General features: G+C 43.8%; 2 protein-coding genes across 7 annotated transcripts in view; one reads left to right on the top strand and one right to left on the bottom strand.

The window, feature by feature from the left end:
• Positions 1-27,369, top strand: part of zbtb11 (zinc finger and BTB domain containing 11) — a 253,182-nt gene that overhangs the window by 107,316 nt on the left and 118,497 nt on the right. The gene's annotated exons all lie outside the window — the stretch shown is intronic.
• Positions 1-27,369, bottom strand: part of lpp (LIM domain containing preferred translocation partner in lipoma) — a 98,476-nt gene that overhangs the window by 16,756 nt on the left and 54,351 nt on the right. For all 6 annotated transcript variants that reach the window (XM_052073068.1, XM_052073072.1, XM_052073070.1 and 3 more), the window contains exons 7-8: positions 18,071-18,185; positions 5,632-5,801 (exon numbers count right to left, since the gene is read on the bottom strand). In XM_052073068.1, the coding sequence (XP_051929028.1) occupies positions 5,632-5,801; positions 18,071-18,185 (285 nt within the window). The remainder of the gene's footprint in view (positions 1-5,631; positions 5,802-18,070; positions 18,186-27,369) is intronic.

Below are 27,369 nucleotides of genomic sequence, written 5' to 3'. Positions count from 1 at the left end.
CAGTGTGACGTACGCGCACCTCAAATCAACCGGTGGAGAACACGCCATCGCGGCAATTTGTTTGCGTCGAGCTCGGTGGCGCGCCGCGTCAAAAGGGATGACCGGGGGGCGGGCATCAAAGGTTGTCAGGTGGGGATAGTGTCGAGATCATTTTCATGGCACGCTTGCGTACCTCGACGGAACGAGCGTTCGGTCACGAAAGCCGTTAGCCGTGGCTCTCCTAGCCGCGCTGAAGTGTTGTGAGTCGTGACATCACACTTTGGCTTTGCTGCTGTCTCGTGACGTGGCAGAGATATTGGAGCCCAAATAACAGAAAACACGTTCAAACTTCAGACAAGATACACCCCCCTCCTTCTCCCCCATCACCACTATTAGCTTGTTAGCATTGAAGCTATTTCCAAGCCAAAACGTACATGACCTGAATGTTTAATTCTTATTCGCACTTTTCTCCAATTAGGTTGATTTGCTCCTCTTTTTTTAATTTTTTTATTTTTATAAATACATATTTTCCACAGATTTGTCGAATCATTTGCTTTTGTCGTAAATGTATTCAATTTTAAAGAGACATCCCTTACATCTCTCCATCATCCAATATGGTGGGATATGTACGCAAGTGGAAAAGGAAAAAAAAACAAGAAAAAAAAGGCTATTGGCAACAGTCTTCCTTGTTCCAGTACAATGCTAACCTCTCGGAATGACAGAATATGAGGATGATAGCGGCGTCTTGATGTCAGTGATGTGACTTTAATCGGAGCCGACTTTTTCCCGCCCACACACCTGCCACCGCTCTCTGTGATGGATATACAGGTCGTCACATGCAGATGCTGCCGTGTGTTCGGCGCCCCCTTTTCAGAAATTGCAACCCCCCCCCCCCACCGTCCAACCCCCCAAACCGCAACACACTACTCACATTGAGCACTGTGCTGAGTCATCAAATATTCACAGAAGGTGTGTGTGTGTGTGTGTCTGTGGAAATTGACTTGTGCATTTTCACACGTAATTAAGTCTGTGTTAATTCCTCAAAGGAGCCCAAAAATTAGCACCGGCATGAGTGGGATCGCAAATGGCAGTGTGTTGGCACACTTGCCAAAGGCAATTAGCGCGTTTGGGTGGCTAGCAGCGCTACGTGCTCATTTTCAACCCATCCCACATAGGCGTGATGTTCTCGTGCTATTTTGACAATATCATGAAATGGGCTGAAAGACGGCAGCAAGGAAGATAATGGCGGCCTTTCAAATCTGCATCCAGATATTGATGTTTTACTATGAATATTATTCCTGACCATTTATTTTCTTTAGTTTTACATTTTTATATATATTTTTCCTTATAAATAATAAAGCAATAAAATAAATAATAATAAATTATAAATACTGTTGACTTGACAATACATGCATGCATCATTTCTTTTAATATATTTTACGTATATACATATTTTTGCATTTTTCTGTTGTTATTTTTAATATATCTACTCTTATATTTTATATTCTTGTATACATACTTTTGTATAATTTGACAGTTCATTCATTCATTCATTCATCTTCCGAGCCGCTTGATCCTCACTAGGGTCGCGGGGGGTGCTGGAGCCTATCCCAGCTGTCTCCGGGCAGTAGGCGGGGTACACCCTGAATCGGTTGCCAGCCAGTCGTAGGGCACACAGAGACGAACAACCATCCACTCTCACACTCACACCTAGGGACAATTTAGAGTGTTCAATCAGCCTGCCACGCATGTTTTTGGAATGTGGGAGGAAACCGGAGCACCCGGAGAAAACCCACGAAGGCCCGGGGAGAACATGCAAACTCCACACAGGGAGGCCGGAGCTGGAATCGAACCCGGTACCTCTGCACTGTCAAGCCGACGTGCTAACCACTGGACTACCGGGCCGCCCTTAATTTGACAGTTAATTTCTTTAATTTACTAGTATTTAAATACTTTCATTTTTTTTTATACATTTTTTTTGCCAGCGCCAACTTGGCTTGAGAAAAAAGTTGACTGTGCCGTTTCCCGGTAGTCGCAGTGGCAGGACACCACTTGTGTGTATGAGTATTTAAAAGAGGATTAAAAGCAGGAATTTGACTGCAATATTATTTATTTAAAAAAAAAAGGGGGGGGGGTTCTTTTTTGGGGGATGGCTAAAAGTGCGACAGTGCGGGATAAAAGGTCTCACCGTTGAATAATGGCGGCATCAAGTTTAAACGGTGTTAATCTGCGGGATTGGGGCTAATGCGGATTGCGCCTCCATTTGAGGAGCGCCGCTCGAGCTCACAAGGCCTTTAAGCAGCTCAATGTGTTGTCACTAGTTGATTAAGTGCACTACAACAAGATGACAGGATTACCGTGACACAAACACACGGTGCCACGCTGAGTGTGTCTGAGTGTGTGTGTTATGTGTGTTAGGTCATTCATCACATAAAGACGCCCTAATAACCTTGTACAGTTTTTTTTTCCAGTTCATTTTCTGCATGGGCTGGACAAAAATGTCAATGCAAGACTTTTGTTTCTGTTACCATCTTTCACTCAAGACTTTTTTCTATGTACGCAAAAGGCTTTTTTTTTTGTTCCTCAAATATTGTTCAGTCATCTGTTGAAATTTGTGTTCGCGTTCAAAAAAAAAAAAAGTCTACTGGGTGGGCCGTCATCGGTCACCCGCGTTTGACTGACAGGTCAAGGCCGAGCGGAGGCGGCGATACGGCCGCCGTCATTTCTTTGCAATAATCTCGCTTTTATGGCGCAGCAGATAATGGTCACAATTACATTCAGGCCACTCGGTGTCCGTCACCTCCGGGATGCTCGGAAAAATCCAGACAAAAAAAAAAAAAAGAGACAGATTAGGTTTTATTTTCTTTTCCGAGTATCTTTATCTCGTCTTTCAGTGTGACCTTGTTATACGTTGAGCGATGGACGTCGTGGATATTCATGCTCAGATTTGTATTCCTTTTTTTTTTTTGCAGACCATTCAACCTGAATGACAGTTTCGCGGGCTTTTGTTTTGTTGTACATCCGATCCGACTGCACCAGATTCAAAACCGCAGCGGCAGATTTTATAACTGGGATTTTTTTTTTACGTACATTTATACAGAGAAAAGAAATACTTTCCATCATAAATTAAGTATTCTATTAAATATTTATTTGTTGACAATATATTTTTTGTGTGCGTTATTTCATGACGAGAAGCCTTTTAAAGACGATTTTTTTTTCTGAGTTGGATTTTGCTGCAACAGATTTGTGTTGCTTAACAAAAAGTATGATTTTTGTGGAAGAGTTTTTTTTCACATTTTAATGTGTTTATGTTGTTAATATTTGGTTTTATTTTCTAAGTATTTTTAAATGTTTTTGTACATTTTCTTTTTGTTTTATAGCAGTTTTAGCAATATTTTAATTATCTTATATTTTCAATTTTTGGGGGGATCCTATTCGGATTTCATGAAAAATATTTGAGTTATATTGAGTTATAAATATTTTAAAAGTTTACTTTTTTTGGGGGGTGCGGGGAGCAATTTTTACATTTTTTATGAATATTTGTAGTCCTCGACCAACACGGAATTTTCAGTTTTTAGCAGCGGATAAGCGCTGCGTGAAAGTGCAAACAGGGACCAGGGTGCAAATTCATCCGAGGGCTGACTAGGTTTGGGAGCGCACCTGTCGGGAATATTCCTCAACTGACTGCCTGAGTTTAAGGCAAACTTTCCCTCTTTTTTCCTCACAGGGGAGCGACACTTCTGTAGCCGCCGTCATTGAAAGCGCACGGGAGACGGCCGCGCTGGATGGGAATAAAAAGAGGAGCAACGACTTCCATTAAGGAATTCCGATTTTCCCTCGCCGCGCTTTTTGATCCGGCGCCAGAAGAACATTTATGCTGATGAAACGCATCAATAAAAGTTGCTCAATTATTCCCGCTTGGAGAAGTTCCAGACGAGACGGGCACAATCGCAGTGAGTGCCTCGCAAACGGGAAGATTTAAAGGATGAGGCCGGGCATGTCGTACGCCTTTTGGCGACCGCAACTTTCTTGGCCGTGCCGGTTTCAATGAAAACCACGTTTTTTTTCAGCAATGATTTGAGACTCAAATTCATTCATTCATCTTCCGAGCCGCTTGATCCTCACTAGGGTCGCGGGGGGTGCTGGTGCCTATCCCAGCTGTCTTCGGGCAGTAGGCGGGGGACACCCTGAATCGGTTGCCAGCCAATCGCAGGGCACACAGAAACGAACAACCATTCGCACTCACACTCACACCTAGGGACAATTTAGAGTGTTCAATCAGCCTGCCAGGCATGTTTTTGGAATGTGGGAGGAAACCGGAGTACCCGGAGAAAACCCACGCAGGCCCGGGGAGAACATGCAAACTCCACACAGGGAGGCTGGAGCTGGAATCGAACCCGGTACCTCTGCACTGTGAAGACGACGTGCTAACCACTGGACTACCGGGCAACCCTAGACTCAAATTGAAGTTTCAACACATCACTTCACCGACGCATCTAACCTCCATCCCAAACCATTCACTGACCTTCTTTATGCCCCATCCCCGAACACGACTACATCCCCAAAATTGAAGTATTATTGAAAATATCGGTAGGGGCGGGGGGCCTTGGTGGTGGTCTGTGTTCAACTGAATGCTTTGAACTAAAACTGACTGACGACTTCTTCCGATAATTAGCGGCGCGTCACATCGCTCCTCATAAATCGCATCAGTGTTGATGCGGAAGATGGCACCATCCAAGTCAAACAGTCCCAACCCAAAAAAGCGATCCGATTTTTCTTTTCTTTCTTCTCCTTATCAGCTCGGCAAAGCTAATTAAAAAAAAAAAACATCCCGACATGCTTTTGACATTTATGAAATAACACAAAGAGCGGTGGAGCGCCATCTTATCGGCGTATCGTCGCCATCGACTCGCAGATAGCGTCGGCTCAATCCAAACATGAACAAGAAGAAAAAAAGAAAAGAAGAAATCAAGTCAAAGAGAAGCTGAAATCATTATTTAGTCAAGTCGTCTCAACTTATTCTGACTTATTGCGTACGCCCGCATTTTATGTAGAATGAGTGATTTATGCTCGCAACAATTTTGAATGCTCTCGCCAGACATGGTTTAAAAATAGTAAACATCACATTTTGGGGGGAAAAAGGTCGATTTTAGTAAATTGTACACCCTCAGGTTAAATTGTCAGGTTATTTTGAACAAAAAATGTATTTATTTTTTTCCTCACAAAACCTTCAAGCTTATGCTAGCAAGCCTAGAAAAAAACGTCTGAAAAAAGCCTACTAGAACAGCTGAACTTGATTTGGGGTCGATCAGAAGCAATTTAAGGGATGGCTGCTGTGTGCTGGCTGCCATTTATCGGGCGTTTGAATGTGATTGGTTAATTGACAATTCCACAACATCCCCAATTGTCAAAGGGTGTGCATACTTCTGCAACCCTATCGGATGTGCATTTTAACGTTCCCTCTAGAAATGTTTGGTTTTTCAATTGAGGGTTAACATGTCATATTGATGGCAGAATGAGATTTGACTTTTGGTGGTCCGCTAAAAGGACGGGGAAACTCCTTTTTTAATGACGAGAATCAGTCTAGTTTATTTTTTTTAAGCCCGCCGGGTTCCAGCGTAAAGGAAAAGTGGCAATGGGCAGCACACTCACCACATAGCAGGGCTCACAGTAGGCCTTTTTGTCGACGGCGTAGAAGGGTTTGCCGCGCAGCTTGCCGTTGCAGGTCATGCACACAAAGCAGTCCACATGGAAGACCTGGTCCATGGCCGTGCAGCCGGTGCCCTCGCCCACCACGTTCTCACCGCAGCTGGCGCAGCGCCCTGGGGAACAAGATGGGGAGGAGGAATGCCGTCAAAGTCACACGCAGATCCGCAGTCCACGTCATGCTCGTGCCATAAATGCAATGGAAAGCTGAGTGAGAAATTTTAACGCAATTCTCATGGGACAGGGCGGGAGTGTGAGACTTAATACCCGACACGTTTCGAAGTCACTTCTGCTGAAAGTTACAAGTGGTATTATGTTAAAAAAAAAAAAAAAAAAAAGTTGTTTGAGGAGATTGTTTTTCTTTAATAATTTTATTTTTGTAAATTTGGGAATTAAAAAAATATTTAAGATAAGATAAAAGATTTTTTTTTTGCAGATTTTTTTCCATTAAAAAACTGTATTTATGTTATATAAATTTGTATACATGCACATATGTATGTATTTTCACGTAAAAAAATAGCTAATAATTATTTTAAAAAGATTTTGGATTTTTGAAAGTTAGAATTTGATTTTGGAGAAAGAAGAAAAACATTTTTGAAAATATTTTGAGGAAAAAGGGGGGCACAAACATGTATTTTGAGAAATAAGTCTGTGTGCAAATTTGTTATGTATTTCACTTTTTTTTAAGATTTGTGTTTTTGTTATATTTTCAGAAAAAAAGAATTAGGAAATTATTTTTTAGGTGGTGCATTTTGAGGAAAAAAGTCAAAATCTTATTTAAAAAACTAAACAAAACAAAACACCATAAACAAGTTACAAACGTTTTTTTTTCCCAGAAGAAAATATTGTCCACTGTAGTAACCGTTGTCCCTCAAAGGGTTAAGTCATAATTTTTGCAATTTTTCAAAAATATTTTTGAAAAAAATTGTACACTTTTCTAGAAAAAGGGTGATATATTTTTAAAGATTTTTAAGATTTTTTAAAAGCGAAAAAAAAGTTAAAATACACTTGACAAAAAAAATCTTAATTTTACTGTGAGACATTTTACGGCATACTTTTGAGAAAAACTGTAGATTTTAATTATTTGAGATGACAAATGTATTTTTACCATTTAAAAATTTTTACCATTTAACAATTTAAAAATCTGTTTTCTAATCGAGTTGAAAACCAGCACAACTGGATGGACAAACAGCCACTATTGCTCACGCGACCGCTTCCCTTGACTTAAATTCCCGTCTCGGAAGAAAGTTGCCTTCCCGCGTGCGCGCGCCTTCAACGTAATCCCACCAAGAAAAGCAACAAAAGAGAAGAAAGTGTCGGCGCGATAAAACAAACTTTTTAAAGGGGGTCACGAGCTCCGAGATAGGATTGCCAAGCGAAATCGCCCGAACGCGCACTGGTGTGGCATTTGGATATCTTTAATTGCGTCGGCGATATCTTTAATTGGTTTTAAGATGTCCTCCACTCAATGCCACTTATCTGCGCGCCCAATTAATGCCACTGTCAATTTCATTAGCGCTATCTTACCATAATAGCCTTGAAAGAGATATCAGAGAATAGGGTTATTTTTTGACACATCTGACGAGCGATGCCATCTGCGACGGCACATTTCAATTCATTCCGCTTGCTTTTCATTTTGGGGACGATTTGATGGATGATTGGCAGCCGTTGAGCGCGTTAGCGTTTTGGAGCGCTATCTGATTGTTTGATTGTCGTGACATTTGGCAGGGAGCGACGCGAACCCCGCGGTAACTGTTGCGCATTCTCATCTCCGATTGAGTCATTGATCGGATTATCGAAGCGAGCTAGTCGTCAAGTTGTTGTTTTTTTCTTTAGAATGTTAGCTGCGGCGAAGGAAAAATAAAGGCGAGATTGCAGCTTCTGGTTCGGACTCAAATTACGACAAGCGTAGAACCAAATTTTCAAAACCGTGATTTGGAAAATACTTGACAGGTTTGTGAAAAGAGATCCAATTAAAAAATGCATAAGAATGTGTCGACACGTGTCATCAACACCACCTTGACAGCAACAGATACGAAAGTCCACAAGTCCACATTTGATTAAAAAAAAATAATAATAAAGAAAATAAAACATGGATAACGTTTTGTATTGATTGGCATGTTTTCATGCATGATCATCCAAGGATTCCCACAATTCCTAAGCTCCCGCCGCGCCTCAATTACGCCACCGATACCGATTGTGCGGAACAGGAGGCACATTAAACAAAGGAGCCACGGCTCGTCTCGGGGGAAAAACGTGGGCGGCGGCGGAATCACGAGAGGGGTAATCACTTCACACAGAGCGCGCGCGTGTGTGTGTGTGTGTGTGTGTAGGCATGGTGTGTGTCGATGGAGCCTGTTCGCAGCTGGGGATCACAGGCCATCTCCGGTGAGCTGATGGGAATGCCAAACGTGTCCCGCGGGGCTCCCGCTTTTAAACAGCAAGCAGGAAACTTCGCGGAAATACTGATGCCGTTCCAATAGCCCCCCCGCCACCCCCACCCCACACTTTTTTTTTTTTTTAATAATCAGATGAAAATATCTGGTTGTGTCACAGGTGACCAAATTGTTTTTTGTTTTTTTTTTAAACTAGAAATTGTTTTTTATTTCCATTTTTTTATGGAATGAAATTCTTGCCACAATTTCACTTTTTTTGCTTCAATATTGGCTGCTCAAAGTTGACAAGATTTAAAAAAAAATTGACTTTGCAATATATATATATATACAGTATGTTTTTTTGCCAGTGACAAAATTCTCTATTTTCATTCATGAAAATGAGGAAAATCGTTAACCTTTTTTCCCCATGAGGGAAAAAATTCTGACATTTTCTGATTTAAACCTGAAAAAACAAAATTTCGGAATAGATTTTTAAAATTAAAAAAAAAATTTTAATTGATAAATTTTCAAATTTTTCCTGCTCAAAAGTGAAGTGTTTTCTAGAGACATGCGCTTCCAAAAAAAAAAACATTCCCCCTCCCCCCCGTTAGAGAGAGACTTTAGCAGCATGTAACTTTTTCCGCCGCTTCGGCACAAACGGCTCGACGTCGAGATCTCTTTCACCTCAACAATTCGCGGCCGCCAGACCCGACGCGATCGTTGTCGTCGAATCATACCGCCGCCGAGCTCTGCCACGATCCACCCCGACGGACGGACGGCGACCAAACTCAAACACTTTCCAACCATCGGTGGCGGGCCCATCAAGGAATCATGAAAGAAGGCCCGAGATGTCCCCGAGCGTCTCGCAGAATAGAACGGGGAGAGCCTTAATGTCTCCACTTCAAATGTTTCCTGTATAAGCAACGCAAGTGTGACGGGGAGGGCGGGAGCTTCATTTACACTTGACTCGCGCTCTCTTTGCTTTCATTCTCGCCGCCTCAGAAGTGCCTCTTCTGTGCCAAAGTCAAAAAAGAAGAAAAGAAGAGGAGAAAACCTTTTTTTTTTCTTTCTTTTTTTTTTTTGCGCACGTTCCCCGCGAGCCGCCTGGCGATGCTTAGACAATTTAATTGGATAAAAGGCAAAGATTAAAGAGACCCCGACTCCGGGCCATTAATAATTGATTTCTAATGTATCGGCAATGACAGGGAGATGGCCTTGTTTGGAGACGGGTGTGGAGGGGTTGTCGAATGGCACGAAAACCTTTTTGTGTGTTTTCTCACACACACACACACACACAAGCCCAAACTCTCACCCGCGCATACACGCAAACACACAAAGCGATATCAAGGCGGTGAGGGAGCACACGCTCGCGCCTCAATTTGATCTTACATCCTCGCAAATCAAAGACGCGGCGTGTAAAGGAAAAAAAAAAAAAAAAAGAAAGAAAAAGGCGAGAGCGTTCACACGCATGCAACTTTTTTTTTTCCTTCTGGGAGAGGAAAAACTTTATTTCCCGCCACTTGTGTGGAAATAAAGAACGCCATTCTCGCTGGCGCAACCGTTGCGAGCTCCCCGAGGCCGGGCAGAGAACGTCTGCAAGTCAAGCTAACGAAAGAGCCGGCGGAATACGACTGCCAACTGCCCCGCAACTAAATCACGATTCCAACAAAAATGGCACAAGTCAACGGTCACCAAAACCAATACCCAACTAGCCAACCCGCAACCTGATGAGCCAACCAAACAACCGCATGCCGAACAACTCAACCAAAACAAGCTAGGAAACGATGAATCCCCTCGACTAACAAACCAGCTAACTAACCAACGGACAACAAGCGTGTCAAACTCCTTTTTTGTCGCGGGCCACTTGGGAGTGATGTCTTCCCTCGGAGGGCCGCTACAACAGTGAAACCGAACAAATGTTAATGGAATCATCTCCTCGTATTATTACTTGTACGCGACAAATTGATGGATTGCTAATTTTGTCAGCACTCAAGTCAACTATCCGTTTGTTCAATTTTGTTTCACGTTTCTTTTTTCGATGGTCTTTTTCACTCATTCATTCATTCATTCATCTTCCCCGCTTGATCCTCACTAGGGTCGCGGGGGGTGCTGGAGCCCATCCCAGCCGTCTCCGGGCAGTAGGCGGGGGACACCCTGAATCGGTTGCCAGCCAATCACAAGGCACACATAGACGAACAACCATCCACGCTCACACTCACACCTAGGGACAATTTAGAGTGTTCAATCAGCCTGCCATGCATATTTTTGGAATGTGGGAGGAAACCGGAGCACCCGGAGAAAACCCACGCAGGCCCGGGGAGAACATGCAAACTCCACACAGGGAGGCCGGAGCTGGAATCGAACCCGGTACCTCTGCACTGTGAAGCCGACGTGCTAACCACTGGACTACCGGGCCGCTGAAGACAAAAACTCTTACTTGGCTGACGGCTTCGGCTGTCACTTCGGCCTTACTTGTGACACGTCTTTACAACAGGCTATTTTTGTATGTTCGATTATTGTTCAAGTGTCAACAGGGTAACAAAGTGATTGCAAAATGTCAACGTTATTTATCACACGATCGCAATTTGACATTTCGGTACAGATATTAGCAAGGATCATGGAAGTTGACACGTGAATTGCTTTTTGCGGGCCACATAAGATGAGGTAGCGGGCCAGATCTGGCCCCCGGGCCTTAACTTTGACACTTGTGTTCTACAGTATATTTGCGATTGGCTGGCAACCGGTTTAGGTATCCCCGCCGCCTACTGCCCAGTCATGGCTAGGAGAGGCTCCAGCACCCCCCACCCCCCCGAACCTTGTGAGGATAAAGCCGTCATGGCCGCCTCTCCTAACCCCGCCTTTAATCTCATTCGCTGTGTCGGCAAACAGCAGGCCAACCCCGCGCCCGCTCGACATTAGCACACGTCCCGTCGGGGGCTCGCGGTCGGGCGCCGAGTGTGGCTTAATGTTTGCGGAGCAGGTCAGCGTGGAGTCAAGGCACGGAACAGGTGACTTTATGTATGTGTGTGGAGCATGCGTGTGTGCGTTGAGCAACTGATTTTTTTTTTTTTGCCGTGTGTGCTTGCGTGCGTGAGCATGCAGATGTCTGCACACTCCCGAGGTCAAACACTCGCTCACAAATGAAATCTAGCAACAACGTGAGCGCCCGGCAGCCTGGCATGCGCTCGCACGCCAGCTGATCTTGCAAGCCTGACTGGAGCTGTCTCAACGAGGCAGGAGCGCCGGCGAGCGCCCCTGCCCGAGGGGGGAGACGATGGGGTGGGGGAGGGAACATGGAGGCGGTCACCTCGCGTGAACCGCTGCCAGAGAAAGAAAGAGAGGGAGAAAGAGAGAGAGAGAGTGGGGGAGAGAGCGAGGAACAAGCGCAGGCTTTGGTGGCCGAGAAAAGCGAAGGGAAGACGAGAGAAGCGCTGGCACACGGGGGCGCGGAGACTAGAAAGCAGAGCTGATGCCGCCGAGTACGTCGTCAGGACCAGGGAGATGCAAAAGGGGGCGGGGAAGGTTTTTGTCCCACATCAAAACAAAGTCAATCGCATTTTCTTGTTTTTCCCCCCCTAAAAAGTAAAAAAAAATATTTTTTGTTTTGTTTTGGGAGGTTAGTTGTGAAGCTACCGGTTGCCATAATGACTGCAAATGAATGAATTGATCTGCACCGTATGAACAAACAAAGTAAATGACTCTCAACACCGACCCAACCAAGTAACAACCTCATTCAACAAGACCCCGATAGTGTCTGTCTACTTCCTGGTTCGAGCGGCATACGGATCGGATCATGTGCGGCCATTCTCTGCTTTCGTGTGGCCTTTTTGCGGTCCAACACGCACGCGCTTGCACTGCGTCCTAATCCAGTGGAGGTGGTAGGAGACTGATGCCGAGCTTAAGCGGAGAGCAGCCCTGTCACCAGACTGATGGCCCCTGATGCCCCCCCCCCAACCCCCATTCCCCCAGCTGCTGGGTGACCTCCTTCCAGCCGCACCATAATAATGTGCATGCGCCCACACACACACACACGCATACACGCGCACGGCGTGCCAAAGAGGCAATGCTGTGATTGAGGAAATCCTTAAATAGGAGTCAAAAAAGAGGAAACAACTAAAGGGCCTGTAAGCAGATTAAAGGCAGGAGAAGATTTGGAGGCAAAAAGCTAAAAATGATCCCATAGAGAGTCTACCCTTCCCCCCCAAAAACATGAAGCCTGAACATGAAGCAACTTATGATTTATTATCTCTGTGGTTATGTGTCTGTGTGACATCTGTATTTTGGGATTGTCGTATTTGGATTTTGGAAGTGTGTTCATTTTTTTTTTGGTAGCATGAAATTCAGCCCCAAAAGACATTTTCACTTATGAATTAGGTGGGTATGCTGATCATAGCAATTGGGAATTTCTCCATTGTGAGACAAACGAGGGTTTTCTTTTCTTATCTTATCATATGACTAGACCCACCAAAAAAACCCCTCCAAAAAAGTCTCAAGAAGTCATGCCTGCAAATACACAGAAAAACAGATCAATCAACTTTCATTCATTCATTCATCTTCCGAGCCGCTTGATCCTCACTAGGGTCACGGGGGGTGCTGGAGCCTATCCCAACTGTCTTCGGGCAGTAGGCGGGGGACACCCTGAATCGGTTGCCAGCCAATCGCAGGGCACACATAGACGAACAACCGTCCACGCTCACACTCATACCCAGGGACAATTTAGAGTGTTCAATCAGCCTGCCACGCATGTTTTTGGAATGTGGGAGGAAACCGGAGCACCCGGAGAAAACCCACGCAGGCCCGGGGAGAATATGCAAACTCCACACAGGGAGGCCAGAGCTGGAATCGAACCCGGTACCTCTGCACTGTGAAGCCGACGTGCTAACCACTGGACTACCAGGCCGCCATCAATCAACTTCTGCGGCTAAATTTTCAAAATCATCAAGTTATCCGTTTTATACCGCGAGCCATTCAATTTTGCGGCCACGCTGCAACCAGACGCGGTGGATGAAAACGCAACATTTTATCAATCGATCTTTCCAAAAGAGCTGGATCAAATATGGTATAGTAAAATTCCCCGGACAAGTTTGCCTTGGAAGAACCCCACAAAATGGCCAACTCGAGCATAAAAAGGCCAATTTTAAGCTAATTAGCAGACTTCCTGAGGCTTATCAATAAAAAAAAAAGTTGTAATTCCGAAAAGAATGCCGTGGTTGGAGACGGTGGATGCGAAATGTGATTTTATCACCACATTTTTATGTGATTTTCATAAACCACATTTGCGGTTTATCTTTTAAGCTTCGTCTGACACCCCTATCTCCTTGTTCTGACAAGCCAGGCGAGACCTAAAAGCAAACTCCCGACAGGCAGCTGAGGGCAACCTGCATCAGATGAGCTACTGTCTAAAGAAGGGCTCTATTAATACCTTCGCCAAATAAGACGGAAAAGCAAAACTTCCACCTGACCCAATTACCTGAGCTGATCCGCCGTCCGGAGTCTTCCAAGATTCCTTATAAACATTTAATGCGAGGTGCCTCGTGAATGCCGACGCCTCTTCCGACAAACATTTCCAGGAAAAACGGCAAAAGGTTACCCGCTTTTTCCACACTTGTGTTCGACTATACTTATTAAAAAAAATAATAATAATCACAGGGGAAGCTCACAAATCTCACCAGGGAGTAAATTTGTGTCAATATTGATCAGGCATGATTAAAATGATTGATTCTATGTGGTAAAAATTAATGAAGGAGAACATCTAACGACCTAAACCGACCAGCAAGCCACCAAACGAGCCAAACGAACAGACCGAGTACCTAAACAACCAACAACCTAACCAACCAACTCAAGATTGTCAACACATGCGATGACAAATCTCAGCCGATATTCCATACATAAAGACGAGACGAAGAAATCGTCATTCCCGCTTTCAAACAAAACCCAAAGGCAAAAAAGAAATAAAACACCATCATCACTAATTGTAAATAATGCAGAGCCACTCATCCCTTTTTCAATTATTCAGCTTTTTGTCCTGTTTTTTTTCTCTTGTCAGCCACGTAGCGACGACAACATAACGTACAAATGCCGGGGAATTTGTAACGGTCGCTGCTGCATCTTATTAGATTTGCCTGCACGCTACGCGCACGCGCGCTACGCGCATGCACAGCGTGTACACCTACGCGGCAGCTAAGTGGATTAAACATGACGGATGATGACATTTGTACAAGAGGCTCCTTCAGATTACTCCAATCTAAGATTCGAAATCAAAAATGCTAATATAATTATTTTATTTTTTTTGCCATGTGCTTTTATTTTGAGGTTTTTCCAGATCAAGATGACCGCTTGACCCCGTTCGTGCAACGCAGACTGGCCAATTGCAACGCGGCACCCGACAGAAGTCTGACGGGTTCCTAGTAATCATCCATCCATTTTCCGATCCGCTTTTTCCTCACGGGGGTGTTGGAGCCTATCCCAGCTGTCTTCGGGCAGTAAGCGGGGGACACACCCTGAACCAGTTGCCAGCCAATCGCAGGGCACAAAGAAACGTTTTTGGAATGCGGGAGGAAATACCCGCAGAAAACCCACGCCGGCACGGGGGATCCGCTTTTTCCTTACGGGGGTGTTGGAGCCCATCTCAGTTGTCTTCGGGCAGTAAGCGGGGGACACCCTGAACCGGTTGCCAGCCAATCGCAGGGCACAAAGAAACGTTTTTGGAATGCGGGAGGAAATACCCGCAGGAAACCCAAACAGGCACGGGGGGAGAACATACAAACTCCACACAGGGATGCCGCAACCGGGATCGAACCCACGACCTCTGCACTGTGGGGTCGACGCGCTAACCACTCAACCAACCACCGAAAAACATAAATATATATTATTCAGCTAAGCTAAGAAAAGGATGTTGTTCATATTAATTCCTGCTTCATTTGCATTTATTTCAGCGCAAGCCTCACTTATAAGACCGGTACATTCAAGGATGACGAATCTCATGTTGTTGGAGAGATGTGTCCATATTCCCTCCGAATGGGAAGAGGACCCGGAATTAAAAATAATCGCAAACACAAAATTGAGAGTGGGCGGGGAAGGGATGAGATGATTTTGCAAAATCGTTCAGTGATAATTTATCGTTATTAGGAGAGTTATAGAGTACAGCGAGCGAGGCTTTTTAACTCTGCCTTGAAGGATCTCTCATGGAAAGGCTGACAACTTTAATTCAATTCAACGAAGCCCCGGTGGACCAATGAGACGGCGCCGTTTGAACTTCATCAAAGACCCTGGCGATAGCCAGTGGAACTTTGCTTGGGAAAGACAACGATTGGGTCCAGATCGCGGCCCTACTTTGATTAATCTGGTTAATTACTGGCCCCAGGGTCTTGGCCACCGCGAGCCCCCTTGTCAGACCCCCCCCTCCCCCCAACCCACATTCCCATTCTTAAAACAAAAGTGTGCAGAGGCGTTTGCGCTATTACATTCTTTGTAATTACAAAAGTCTCATGCTCTGGGACAGGCTTCGGAAGGCATGGCAGACTTAAGTGATGGATCTTAAGGTTGCCGTGGTGACCGTGTGTCGGGAGGAGGGAGGGTGTCGGTGGGGGGGGGGGGGGGGGGGGGGTTGGGTTCATGTTAGCGGGGGGCTCTCTGCGGACGGCCAACCGACTCTGCTAATGAGTTCCCGCACTCACCTCAGCCGGGCCTTAATCTTTTCACGATCCTGGTTTGCAGGGGTTCATTAGGGCCGAGATGGAGCGGAGCGGGTATCGCGGCGAGTGATCAAACTTTGTCGTCGCCGAAGATGAAAATGCAATTTAGTGTCAAAAATGTTTGATTCGTACAGGAGGTCAAAACTCCACATCTCTAAAACAAGATGGTCGCTAATGGTTAAAATGGTTCTAAAATTGTCCCCTCGTAACCCAAATGTAAGACTTACGCTGTGGTTTTGGGCATGGCTTCTTGAGACTTTTTTTGCGAATGTACTCATAAGAGAGAGATGGCTCCTAAATTTTAGGTTGCCAGGAGAAACCATCAACGTCTTCAAAGTCATTCGCGTTTCCTGTTTTTATCGACCCCGGAAATGAGCCTTAAATGACTGCTTCAAAAGAAAATGGAAGATTTTAGTCTTTTTTTTTGGTGGGTTTCTCATGATAGACTGGGCTGTTAAAATTCATTTTGTTCAGGGAAACTGTCCTCCAGGGCTTATTTTAACAAAATTTCAAATTTCTATTGATCGAGCCTTAACTAGTCTCAATGAAACAAAATTGTACACTTCTTGTATTTTTGTGGTTCTCCTTGTGATAGTCATGGCTAAATATATCATGTTCCTGAGAGTAATTGTCTTGGGGGGTCGTATTTTGGACCCCAGGAAGAATTGTCTTCACCTTAGGGCTGACGAAGTGGGATCTTAATAAAACCTGAACTAGCAGACTTTCATGGAAAGGGGCATACAATTGCTCCTTTGCACCAAAATGCCAGACTTCCTCTGCCGACTTTTTTTGTGGGTCTACTCATGATAGAGCTAGCTATGAAATTTCATTTTGTCAAAGGAAAGTCTTTGTGGAGCTCGCTGACTTTTTCTTTTTAAATTGTGGCGTTAGTGCCCAAAACAACATTGCTGAGCTGTACGTCCTACAGCAAAGCAATGCCAAACAGCCACCTCGGCTCACATGCGACCCATCCGTCAACTCACATGTGCGCACGCCACCCAAAAAAAAAAATAAAAAATGAAGGCCAGGGAGGCTTTGAGGGTCATTTCTCTGCTGCGCTTCGGCCAGGCAGGCAATTAAGATCTTCGTCATCATAGCCTCTCTAAGCAGAAGCAATTTAAATACATGTCCCCGCCAGCGCTAATATCATAATACACCTACACGCCACCAGCGCTGCCAGCCATCTAATGGACACGTGAGGCGACGGCAGCCTACCCGCCTCTGCCGCACCACCCCCGGGGGATTAAAGGCTCCAGAGGGGAGAGAGGGCGGGAAAATATCAGCCACGTATAAATGCGGAGAATCCTCCTTCAATCCCCGAAAGAGTATTAACGTTTAATCCTGGCAGTTAAATTTTTATTTATGAAAGCGAGAGCTAAATTAATTATCAAACACCTCAGAGCAAAATGTTTAAAAAAAATCATGTGCAATAGAAAATAACTAATAATCTAGATTTATTTTTTAAGATAAGATAAGATATCCTTTATTCGTCCCACACTGGGGAAATTTACAGCCTCCAGTCAACAAGTCAACAAGTTTAAAAGTCCAGGCGACATGAAAATATGGTCATGTCAACTAATTCCAGTAGATTGTTCCTTGTAAATTAATATTCATCACAATAGAAATAAATTGAATGACTAGAAATAATCTACAGAGTGAGCATAAAGTTAATTCATACGCCATGTAAATGTGTAATTCATTAAATGCAACGCACTGCTTTTTCTCACAACAACAGCCACCTAGCACAATTGAAATGAGAAAAATGATTTGAAATAATCCACAGAGTAAAAAAAATAAATATGTAGGTGTGTCATAAAATTAACCTATGTGAAAGTTCCATGCAACTCGGTCATGGTCACGGCAACCTTTCAAAATAAAAAAGCAACAAATTAAAAATGTTTAAAAAGTCCAGGTCACACCCATAGGCGAATGTACCCATGTCATAAAATTCATCTAATCAAACCGTTCTTTACCAGTTAATCATAAAAACACCCCCCTTGCATAATCGAAATGAACAGAATAGCTAGAAATAAACTAGTGAGCCAAATAAAAAGGTGCTTGTGTCATAAAATTACATAAATGCAAACCGCCACCTTGCATAGGAACCAATAAAACTGAAACTAATCCACACAGTTAAAAAAAAAAACTGAATTCCACATCACACTGAGGTGCTTGTTCTTGTATCATGTTCTGTCACTGATGTCATTTCATAGCCAGTCGGTCATGATAACGGCTATCGCCACAGAAAGAAACAAAACCACTCCAAATAATCCACAGTGTTAATAAAAATAAAAAAAACAACAACTATACACTTACCAAAGTATTCATCAGATGGAGGGTGGTCCATGTCAAAGAGCATCTTTTTGGTCAGGCGCTCCAGCTCGTCCTCGGGGTGGGCGGCGGGGGGTCCGAGGCCTCCTGCGCCACCGGTCTGAAGGAAACACAAACAAACAGGAAGTTTAGAGGAGTGTTAAAAAAAAAAGGCAATAAAGAAAAAGCGCTGAGTCATGAAATAACAGTCCTGACGTGCTTTGATTTCCACATGGCCGCTGAGCATCACCTGTGGTCTGTTTGTGGTTGCGGGAGAGCATAATTGAAAGGCTGGAATTAACACAAACACACACACACACACACACACACACATAACGTTCATGAAGCGTTGCCTGAAGGTCAAAGTCAGCGAATGCGATTTGCATGCGTGCCGGTACTGGTGTTGATGCGTCAAACCCCCCCACCCCCGCCCCCCAATCCCCCCGCGAGAGAGCTGACCCTGGATCAGGCCCCGGCGGTGCGATACAAGGAGATCGCTCACGTCCTGCCGTGGAACAAAGGATGACCCTGGCTCATCCTTGTGTTGGGCCAAAAAAAATGAATACTAAAAAAAAAAAAAAAAAAAAAAATCTCTTGAGTCGTTTTATTTTGTCAGGACGTAGTCACACGAGGCAATCTGTGCGGTGCTTAAACTCGTGCTATCACCTTGCACAATGGAAAAAAACAGAGCGACTGGCACTAAACCAGATTACAAATACTGTCATTTTTTTGTTCCTTGCCGTTTAGAGCACAGTAGAACCTTGCTTTTCGTGAATAATTCGTTCCATAATGTAGGACGAAAGTTTTTAAGATCCCCATTTCCATCTGACATTTTCACCCAAGGCTTATCTTGTGCCTTCACACGGCATTGCTCAACTGGAGTCTTTTCAAAAAAAAATTCTACCCCCCCCCCCTCCTCATTCTTTACATTTCTGACCTTCGCCGCGCAGATCTTTACACCGCCTTTGATTTTCAATAACGCACCCTGGGTTGACGTCTGTCGTGACCTTTGAGTTGTTCCTTCTAATTGAGACGTTTGGGAGCGGCGGGAAGGTTCCGACTCGAGTCAATCCCAGATCAGACCTGTCGATGCAAATCGAGCGCAAGCTTCTTTTGCTCTTTTAACGACGACGATGTGCAAAAGCACCACACCTCGTTTTATGTGTCCAAGTCTTGGGGTAGTTAACATTTGGCCCAGGGCCAAAACATAGCATGACATTAGCACGCTAGCTATCAAGCTGACAACAATGTAGTGTTATCTGGATATTGATCATGTGATGTTAGGAAATTGGATTATGGATGACACAAGTGCACTGGATTTTTGCCAAATTTAAATGACAATGTAGACCAAGGGTGTCAAACTCATTTTTGTCGTGGACCACATTGTGGTTATCGTTACCGTTGGAGAGCCGTTATGACTGAAATTCAAAAAGTCAATAACGGTTTATTCAACTATTGTTTAAGTTACTGTAATGAGGTGTTTGGTTACAAGAAAATGCTTACAATGTGATATGAGAATTTTAAATTCAATTTTGGTAGTGATTTTAGCAAGCATCATGCAAGTTGACACGCTTGATTTGCTTCCGCGGGTCAAATAAAATGACGTGGCGGGCCAGATCTGGCCCCCTGGGCCTTGAGTTTGACACCTGTGATGTAGACAAACTAAGAAGTGTGAAAATATTAATCTGACCACGCCTAGCCAATTAGTCATAAAAACACTGAATAACTACTGTAGTATCTGTGACTAAGAGCGTGCATGGCTCAGCCGGGCCTGGTGACTGACGTGGGCGTCGTGAACGGGAAGATAGAGTCGTCTGGCCGTTAGCTGTGTTGGTGATAGGAAAATTTGGGACATTATCAGACATCTTTTCCAAACTCTTTTCTCCTGACTCGCCACCACCCCGGCAAATTATTTCCACGAGGAGTGGGTCATGTGACTGCAGTTCCGCCAAAAATAAGATTTGCTTTGTCCATTTTTTTTTAATTACTGATTATTCGAATGTTACGCTGAATCACCGCAGCCCTATCGTACGTCATGAGACCATTATCCAGCGTTTGTGAGGGTCAACGTCGGACATTTTGTAAATATAATAGAGAGTTGAAGGAAGATAAAATGGAGTGCGTCGACTTAACCTCAGAAGAAGTGGATCTCAGGACCTGTTCAGGGCCTTTGGTCTCCAGGTTTTGAACGGCACAATGAGATCTTACGCAGTTAATCTGAGCCGCACATCAAACGCGCGGTGGAAAAATGCAGCGATTACCCCCAAACAGACTTTTTGACTTGAAGCTGGTTTTATATACCTGATCTGCTCGTTTGACAGCCCGCAGCGATGCGGTGGCAGAGTTTAAAGCGCCTTGTTAGGCTTCTCTTTTGTGACAGCACCCCAGACTTTTTCACTTGAATAAAAAAAGAAATTGCTTTGCCGCCACACGCTTTTGTGATGCCGCCGCACTTACCGACGAGCGTTTTTTTTTTCCTTCCCTTCCACGGCGACAATAGAACCCATCGATGCTTTTTTTTTTTTTTTTTTTTTGACTTACATCTGTCTCAATGCAATCATTTGTTTGCCGCGGCCCCTCGGGACTCAAACTTTCATTTAGATGTGTGCTTTAAAAGCAGCAGACATTCTTTTCTCCTCGCACAATGAGACACAATGGATGGCAGGCAGCCAGAGAATTCAAACTTTGTCGCCGGGTTTCACAAATAACGCAATTAAAGAAAATTGAAATATTTACAGTTTGGCTTCGACAAACTGCTTGCTGTAAGTGGTTCAAATTCAGAAGCAACTGAACAAAACCTTGATGGTAATCTAGCCTTTGCACAACTCCTCGAAATGATCCTATTGACTTGTTAGGTCTGGACATACGTACCAAATGGCATGTCGTTAAGAGGATGCGTCTTCATTTTGCAATTAAATGCCAATTTGTCTCATATAGAAGTTGCAAATCTGGAAGCACAAAATCTTCCTCTTTGAAGGACCCCTTGGAAAAAAAACCAAGTGGAGCCTAAGATGCTTCCTGTGAGCTTAGCAGGTTGCTATGAAACCAAAAGAAACAAACACGGCTGCGTTTGTGTGCATCTGTGTGTGCTCTCCAACAAGAAGACATTTGTTTTGTTTTTGTTCGGGGCGACAAACCCGTGCCTTTTGCAAGCCGCCCGCTTGAGTGACATTGGAGACGACGGCTCTCAAATGTCAGTCGACGACTGACGACGTCTGTCAAGTGGCACGAAGCGCCGCTGATGGGAGGGCGACACGACCTCCCCGTGTCCCGCCCGTCATCGAAGCACCTTGCAGCTTCCGACGAACATCCAAATACAGTACATCATCCTATCCACCTCAACTAAAAAGGAATTAGATGCAGCTCATTCCAGAATTGGAGGAACATTTTCCATCCATCCATCATCTACCGCTTATCCGGGGCCGGGTCGCGGGGGCAACAGCTTTAGCAGGGAAGCCCAGACTTCCCTCTCCCTAGCTACTTCTTCCAGCTCTCCCCGGGGGATCCCGAGTCGTTCCCAGGCAAGCTGGGTGACATAGTCTCTCCAGCGTGTCCTGGTTCTTCCTCGGGGTCTCCTCCCGGTGGGACATGACCGGAACACCTCACCGGGGAGGCGCTCAGGAGGCATCCGAATCAGATGCCCAAGCCACCTCATCTGGCTCCTCTCGATGTGGAGGAGAAGCGGCTCGACTCTGAGCCCGTCCCGGATGACTGAGCTTCTCACCTTATCTCTAAGGGAGAGCCCGGACACCCTGCGGAGAAAACTCATTTCAGCCGCTTGTATCCGGGATCTCGTTCTTTCGGTCACGACCCATAGCTCGTGACCATAGATGAGGGTTGGGACGTAGATCGACCGGTAAATTGAGAGCTTCGCCCTTTGGCTCAGCTCCTTCTTCACCACGACAGACCGATACAACGTCCGGAGGAGTTCAAGTATCTTGGAACATTTTCTACATACACAAAAAGACAGAATAATTCATGCGCTTGTGTAAATAATAATTGTCCCGAGACAAAATATAACAGTAGCTGTAGTAAAACGGAATCCTAAATGAGACCAAATAGCTAAATATGTGTGTTTCTGAACATACTGTATTTGTAACCCAATACACTGTACGGTACCCAAACCATGTTAGTATTTAGAGAAGGGGGGCGGGAGGTGGGGGGGGGACGACTGACAAATAATCACTCCATAATGTGTACGAACCTAGTTACATCCTGGGGAGTTCAATCTTGCTGTTTATTCATTCATTCATTCATTCATCTTCCGAGCCGCTTGATCCTCACTAGGGTCGCGGGGGGGTGCTGGAGCCTATCCCAGTTGTCTTCGGGCAGTAGGCGGGGGACACCCTGAATCGGTTGTCAGCCAATCGCAGGGCACACAGAAACGAACAACCATTCGCACTCACACTCACACCTAGGGACAATTTAGAGTGTTCAATTAGCCTGCCACGCATGTTTTTGGAATGTGGGAGGAAACCGGAGCACCCGGAGAAAACCCACGCAGGCCCGGGGAGAACATGCAAACTCCACACAGGGAGGCCGGAGCTGGAATCGAACCCGGTACCTCTGCATTGTGAAGCCGAGGTGCTAACCACTGGACTACCGGGCCGCCCCTCCTGCTGTTTACCAAAAATCCAAAGGAAGTAGCATAACTGGGGCAGCTATGCCACTCCATACCTTCATCCAATCTGTTTAGTTCCTTGACATGTGGAGACAGCATCTCCAATCATGATTGTGGCCAGCAGACGCCAACATGTGGTCGCTACATGCTACACATGTTGCGCGCTTCCACGCTTATATGGGAAATTTGCTTCGTCATGATCCCCCGCCAGCTGCCCATTTTTTGGATGCACTAACATGTATTTGCATAATCCCGTTTGACGAATTTCCTGATTGCCAATATGATGCATTATCATTTTATTAATATTACATTTTCTTTTTTATCTTCCTGAGGAAGCCTGGCAGCCCAAGGCCACCTTCCGCCTTGTGAGGAGGAGCACATAAGTCTAAATGTTCTCCAAACAAAATAGGTCATTCTCTTTCAGCTCCAATTAAATGCTGAGGGGTGCAGGGGGGGGGGGAGAGGAGGGGGAGGGGTAAAATATAGAAATATAACTCTAGAGCAGCTGTGTACCATAATTAAAAATTAAGGCTCAAGCCATAACCGCCGCGTGTTCCCGTGCAGACGGGATTCCCGCAAAGAGACAACATGTAATGTATGCGAGCCAGCGAGAGGAAATGGCTTTCTTTTTCTTTTTTACGTTTGTAAGATTGTGCGTGAGTACAAAAGTAGGTCATGTGTTTGGAAGTGACACATGCGCCTGCAAACAGATATTTGAAAATCTGTTGAGTGCAGAGAGGGGCCGCCACCAGCAATCTGGAGGGGCGGAAAATGGAAAAAAAAAAAAAAAGAATTAAAAAGGCAAACAACATAACAACAACTGACGGGTTGGTTGTTGGGACAAGAGGTGAACTTATTTGACGTCTCTTTAGCATGTGGGGTTAATGATATTATAAGTTTGTCCAAAATATATTCATTTAATATAGTTTTGGATTTATTTTGGCGCTTTTAAGTGGACATACGAGAGATTCTTGCACCTTTCTAGTAATGTTGCTGAATCAACATTTTGGCTTTATTCAAAACAATATTTCAGGAAAAAAGTTTGTTTGGGTTTTTTTTGGGTGTATATACACTGAGCAAAACTTTTGTTTTTGCTTCCATTTTTCCATGCGGTGAACTCAAAAACTTTTCAAAGCAGACAGAATTTCTGTCAAATATTCCCCCGTGTTCGTGAGCGACTCTCCTTTACCGAGATTTGACGGCAAAAATATTGTACATTATATTCCATCATAGCATAAGACATGAAGACACATAATAATACAGTGACTTTAAAAATGGAAGAAAAAAAATGTAATTTATTTGCCCATTGTTGTTAATTTTAACCTCCATTCGCGAAACTGTAGCGCGGATGTCAGGTATGTGCCTTGCAGAAGAATAGCGGAAGGCATTTTCCACTCAACTGCGTTCCCGACGGCAGCTATCGATCGAGGTCGTTATTTAGCGCCCGCGCCGTTTGTCTGGGAGCGGGCGAGTGAGCGCTCACTTATTTACGAGCGTGCGTGTGACATACTGATCTGACCGCCAACTGAATCAACCCGGCCGGGCCAGCCAGAGCTCAGATGAACCGCGAATAAATGGGTCGGTCGCAGGAATGTTACGGAGTGACGAACGTGCGGAACATTGGGGAGTTACCGTGTGTCAAAATCGACGGAAAAAAAGTGGCGATTGTGGGGGAAAATGTAAAGACACAGCGAACACTGACGTAGACGGAATGGAATTTCTGTGTCGCATATGCAAGCAAAGTTTTGTAGCTCCCTGGAACATAACAATGGACGCACACAACATTGTGGAGCGAGCGCACTGTGAAAAAATCCCAGGAAGTCAAGTTCGGAGATAAAATACTCAGAATTTCATGAGTCGGTCATCTGCATGATAATGTAGGATCTTTTTGATTTTTAGTGCCTGACTGAATAATTGATTTAATGGGCTGAAATTAGCTTATTTAAAATCTCCCAAAATCTGTGGGAAAAAAAATCTGATTTTGGCAGGTTTTTTTAAAATTCTATTCTACACACAATTCAACATAAGACAAAGTTGACATTCAATGACATCCCAACACACAAACAACAACAACAAGTTGTTTAAATACATTGGATGTCAATTAATGAGATCATCATTTTAAAAAAATATATATATATTCTCAGATGAACGCCAAAATCCTGATTCTGGAAAGACTGCTATTATTCATATCTTTATTGTAGTAGGCATTTTGGAAGCAAAAATGAAATTATTTTAGTAATTTTTTTTTCAGTTTACCAGTGGATTAATCAGATATTGCAATTTGATTCTGCCTAAAAAAAAAAAAATCATATCTGTCGGGATCCTTTATTTGTTTTTTTTGGCGTTTAATCCAATAATTAGGCATTTATGTCTGGTTAGGATGCAAAAAACTGTTTCTAAGGCAGTTTATTATTTCCTAAAATTCCTCAGCTGAATTTCACATGAAAATCCCCCCCGCCCCCAAAACTTTCCAGAAATTGTCCATCCTTTTGCAACTTTTAACAGCAGGCAAGATGGCTGACCTTCTGGCCGCCGGTCGTAATAATCCGCTGCTGTCAAAACCGCCGTCACTCAAGCTCAGCCGGCAATAACACGAGTCGTCATCCCGCTTAGCCTTTGCGTTCCCATTTCGTGGAGCGATGGAGATTCATGGAAATTGCTGGTTTATTTTTGACGCGGGGATGGAGGAAAAAAAAAGTTAAGATTTGGGTTGTATGAGTTGGTGTTGAACATGTCATAACCTTCTGTGACTACTCATGAAGACATCCATCAAAGGGCATCCTGATAGCCCGTCACTCAATCAAGCTAATGGACGAACTTCTTTAGTGCGGCTTTAATCTAAAACGGCATTTAAAGAGACGGCGGGCGTTCAATTCAAACCGCCGTTTGCCAAGGTTACAGACGAGTCACCGCGTGATTAGCGAGCAAATGTTTTCATCACGCTGAAAATTTTAATTATCGGCCGGACCGTATTTAGCAGATCTGAGACGAGTTGTCAAAGAAGAAGAGGGAAGGCGAGAAGCGCACAAGAAAATAAAGCAGACGATGAAGACGATGTGGTCCTTTGAAGCATGGCGGGGGGATTTTATTGTCAGTTTTGTTGAGTTCAGTTTTGTGTGTAAGATGAAAAAATTATTTTTTCCTGACATTTCCTGACTTATCAATTGTATCCATCATTTTTTGTGTTTTTTTTTTTTTGCTCATCAATTATTTTTCCATTGTGTATTTTCCATCTCCATTTATATTATTGTATTTTTTTTATTGTGTCATCACGTTTGTGCTGTATTAGTTGCAGTATTTTTTTCTAAATGTTAACCAATATTTTTCCGGAATAGTTTTGAATTTGTGGCATCAATTTTGTACTACGTCAACTTATTTTTTTGTATTTCTTTGAGGATCTGCATATTTTACATTGAATATTTGACTATTTTTGTCTGGCATTATTCGCGATATTCTCCATTACACCCCTGTAATTGTCTTTAAGTTTCTTATATTTATTTAAAACTTTGACTTTTTATTTTTGCTGTAGTTATTTTATTTATTACACATAATTCTAAACGTTAGCATAAATGCTAACATGTGTCCGTCTTTCTTTTCACCATTTTGTGATTTATTTTTGGAATTCTACAATTACTAATGGAAGTAATTTATCTTATTTTGACACTTGATATTATAAATATAGACAGTATATATTACAATGATCCGTTCGACTTTCAATCTTATGGGGCGAACACCTAGCATCCTTGACGGAAGTTACTAACAAAACAGAAAGACCTTAGAGAGTGAGGTCTAAATATATCCAACACACTCATTTGCTTTTTACTGCATTTAATGAATTCTTTCCTTTTCTTTTATGTGGCATCAAAGGCAAACAAACGCACTAAACGTCACCTTTTGTGTTTTGGCGCCAAACTGGGACGTCGGCCGAGCGAGCTTTCAAGTAAAAAAAAAAAAAAAAGTAGATTTTCTCGTCTTCTGAACAAATATAATTAGGCTGGCGCGTCTAATTTGTGTTTAGTAAAACACGTACAGTCCTTGATGAACGTCTCCCGCAGGACGCCGTCCGCGTTTTGTACGTGAACAAGAATCCTTGAATTAAAGGAGAACTCCAGGGCCTTCCACTTTCCAGAGATGTTGTTCACATTACACCAAGTCTGTCTCTGTGGCATTGGACTACACTGTACTTGACAATTCTCAGGACACAGATGCAGGGTACTATTAAAAGCTCTGTTGGCACTAGTCTACATGCTGCAAAGCAAGTCAGCTTTTAATAAAATAAAAAATGCAAAATTGAAAAGGGACTGAACGTTTCTACCATTCTAATTTATACGATGCATATATACACACTCTCTCTCGCTATATATATATTTTTTGTGTATATACATATACAGTATATACACATATATACAGTATATATAACGGACTTGAATAATGCAATGTTTGGATGCCGAGCAAGATGCCGTTTCTTTAGATTTACTAAAAAGAAAATGTATTGACTCGTTTTTTTTTTCACAATTTAAAAAAAATGTAATTTAATTTGAGTTGCAGTCCAACAGCAACTTTGCGCATTTCAAACTCCACCATTCACCACGCAAGTTTTTCCGAAGAGCAACTAATTTGGGATGTCAACATAAACTAACAAAACAGGGTTCAAAAGCTCAACAGAGCTTCTCCATTTGTACGC

This window comes from Hippocampus zosterae, chromosome 8 (genome assembly GCF_025434085.1).
Source record: "Hippocampus zosterae strain Florida chromosome 8, ASM2543408v3, whole genome shotgun sequence".
In the NCBI taxonomy this organism is placed as follows: domain Eukaryota; kingdom Metazoa; phylum Chordata; class Actinopteri; order Syngnathiformes; family Syngnathidae; genus Hippocampus; species Hippocampus zosterae.
Note: the sequence above shows the minus strand (reverse complement) of the source record. Positions and strands in the feature narration are given on the sequence as shown.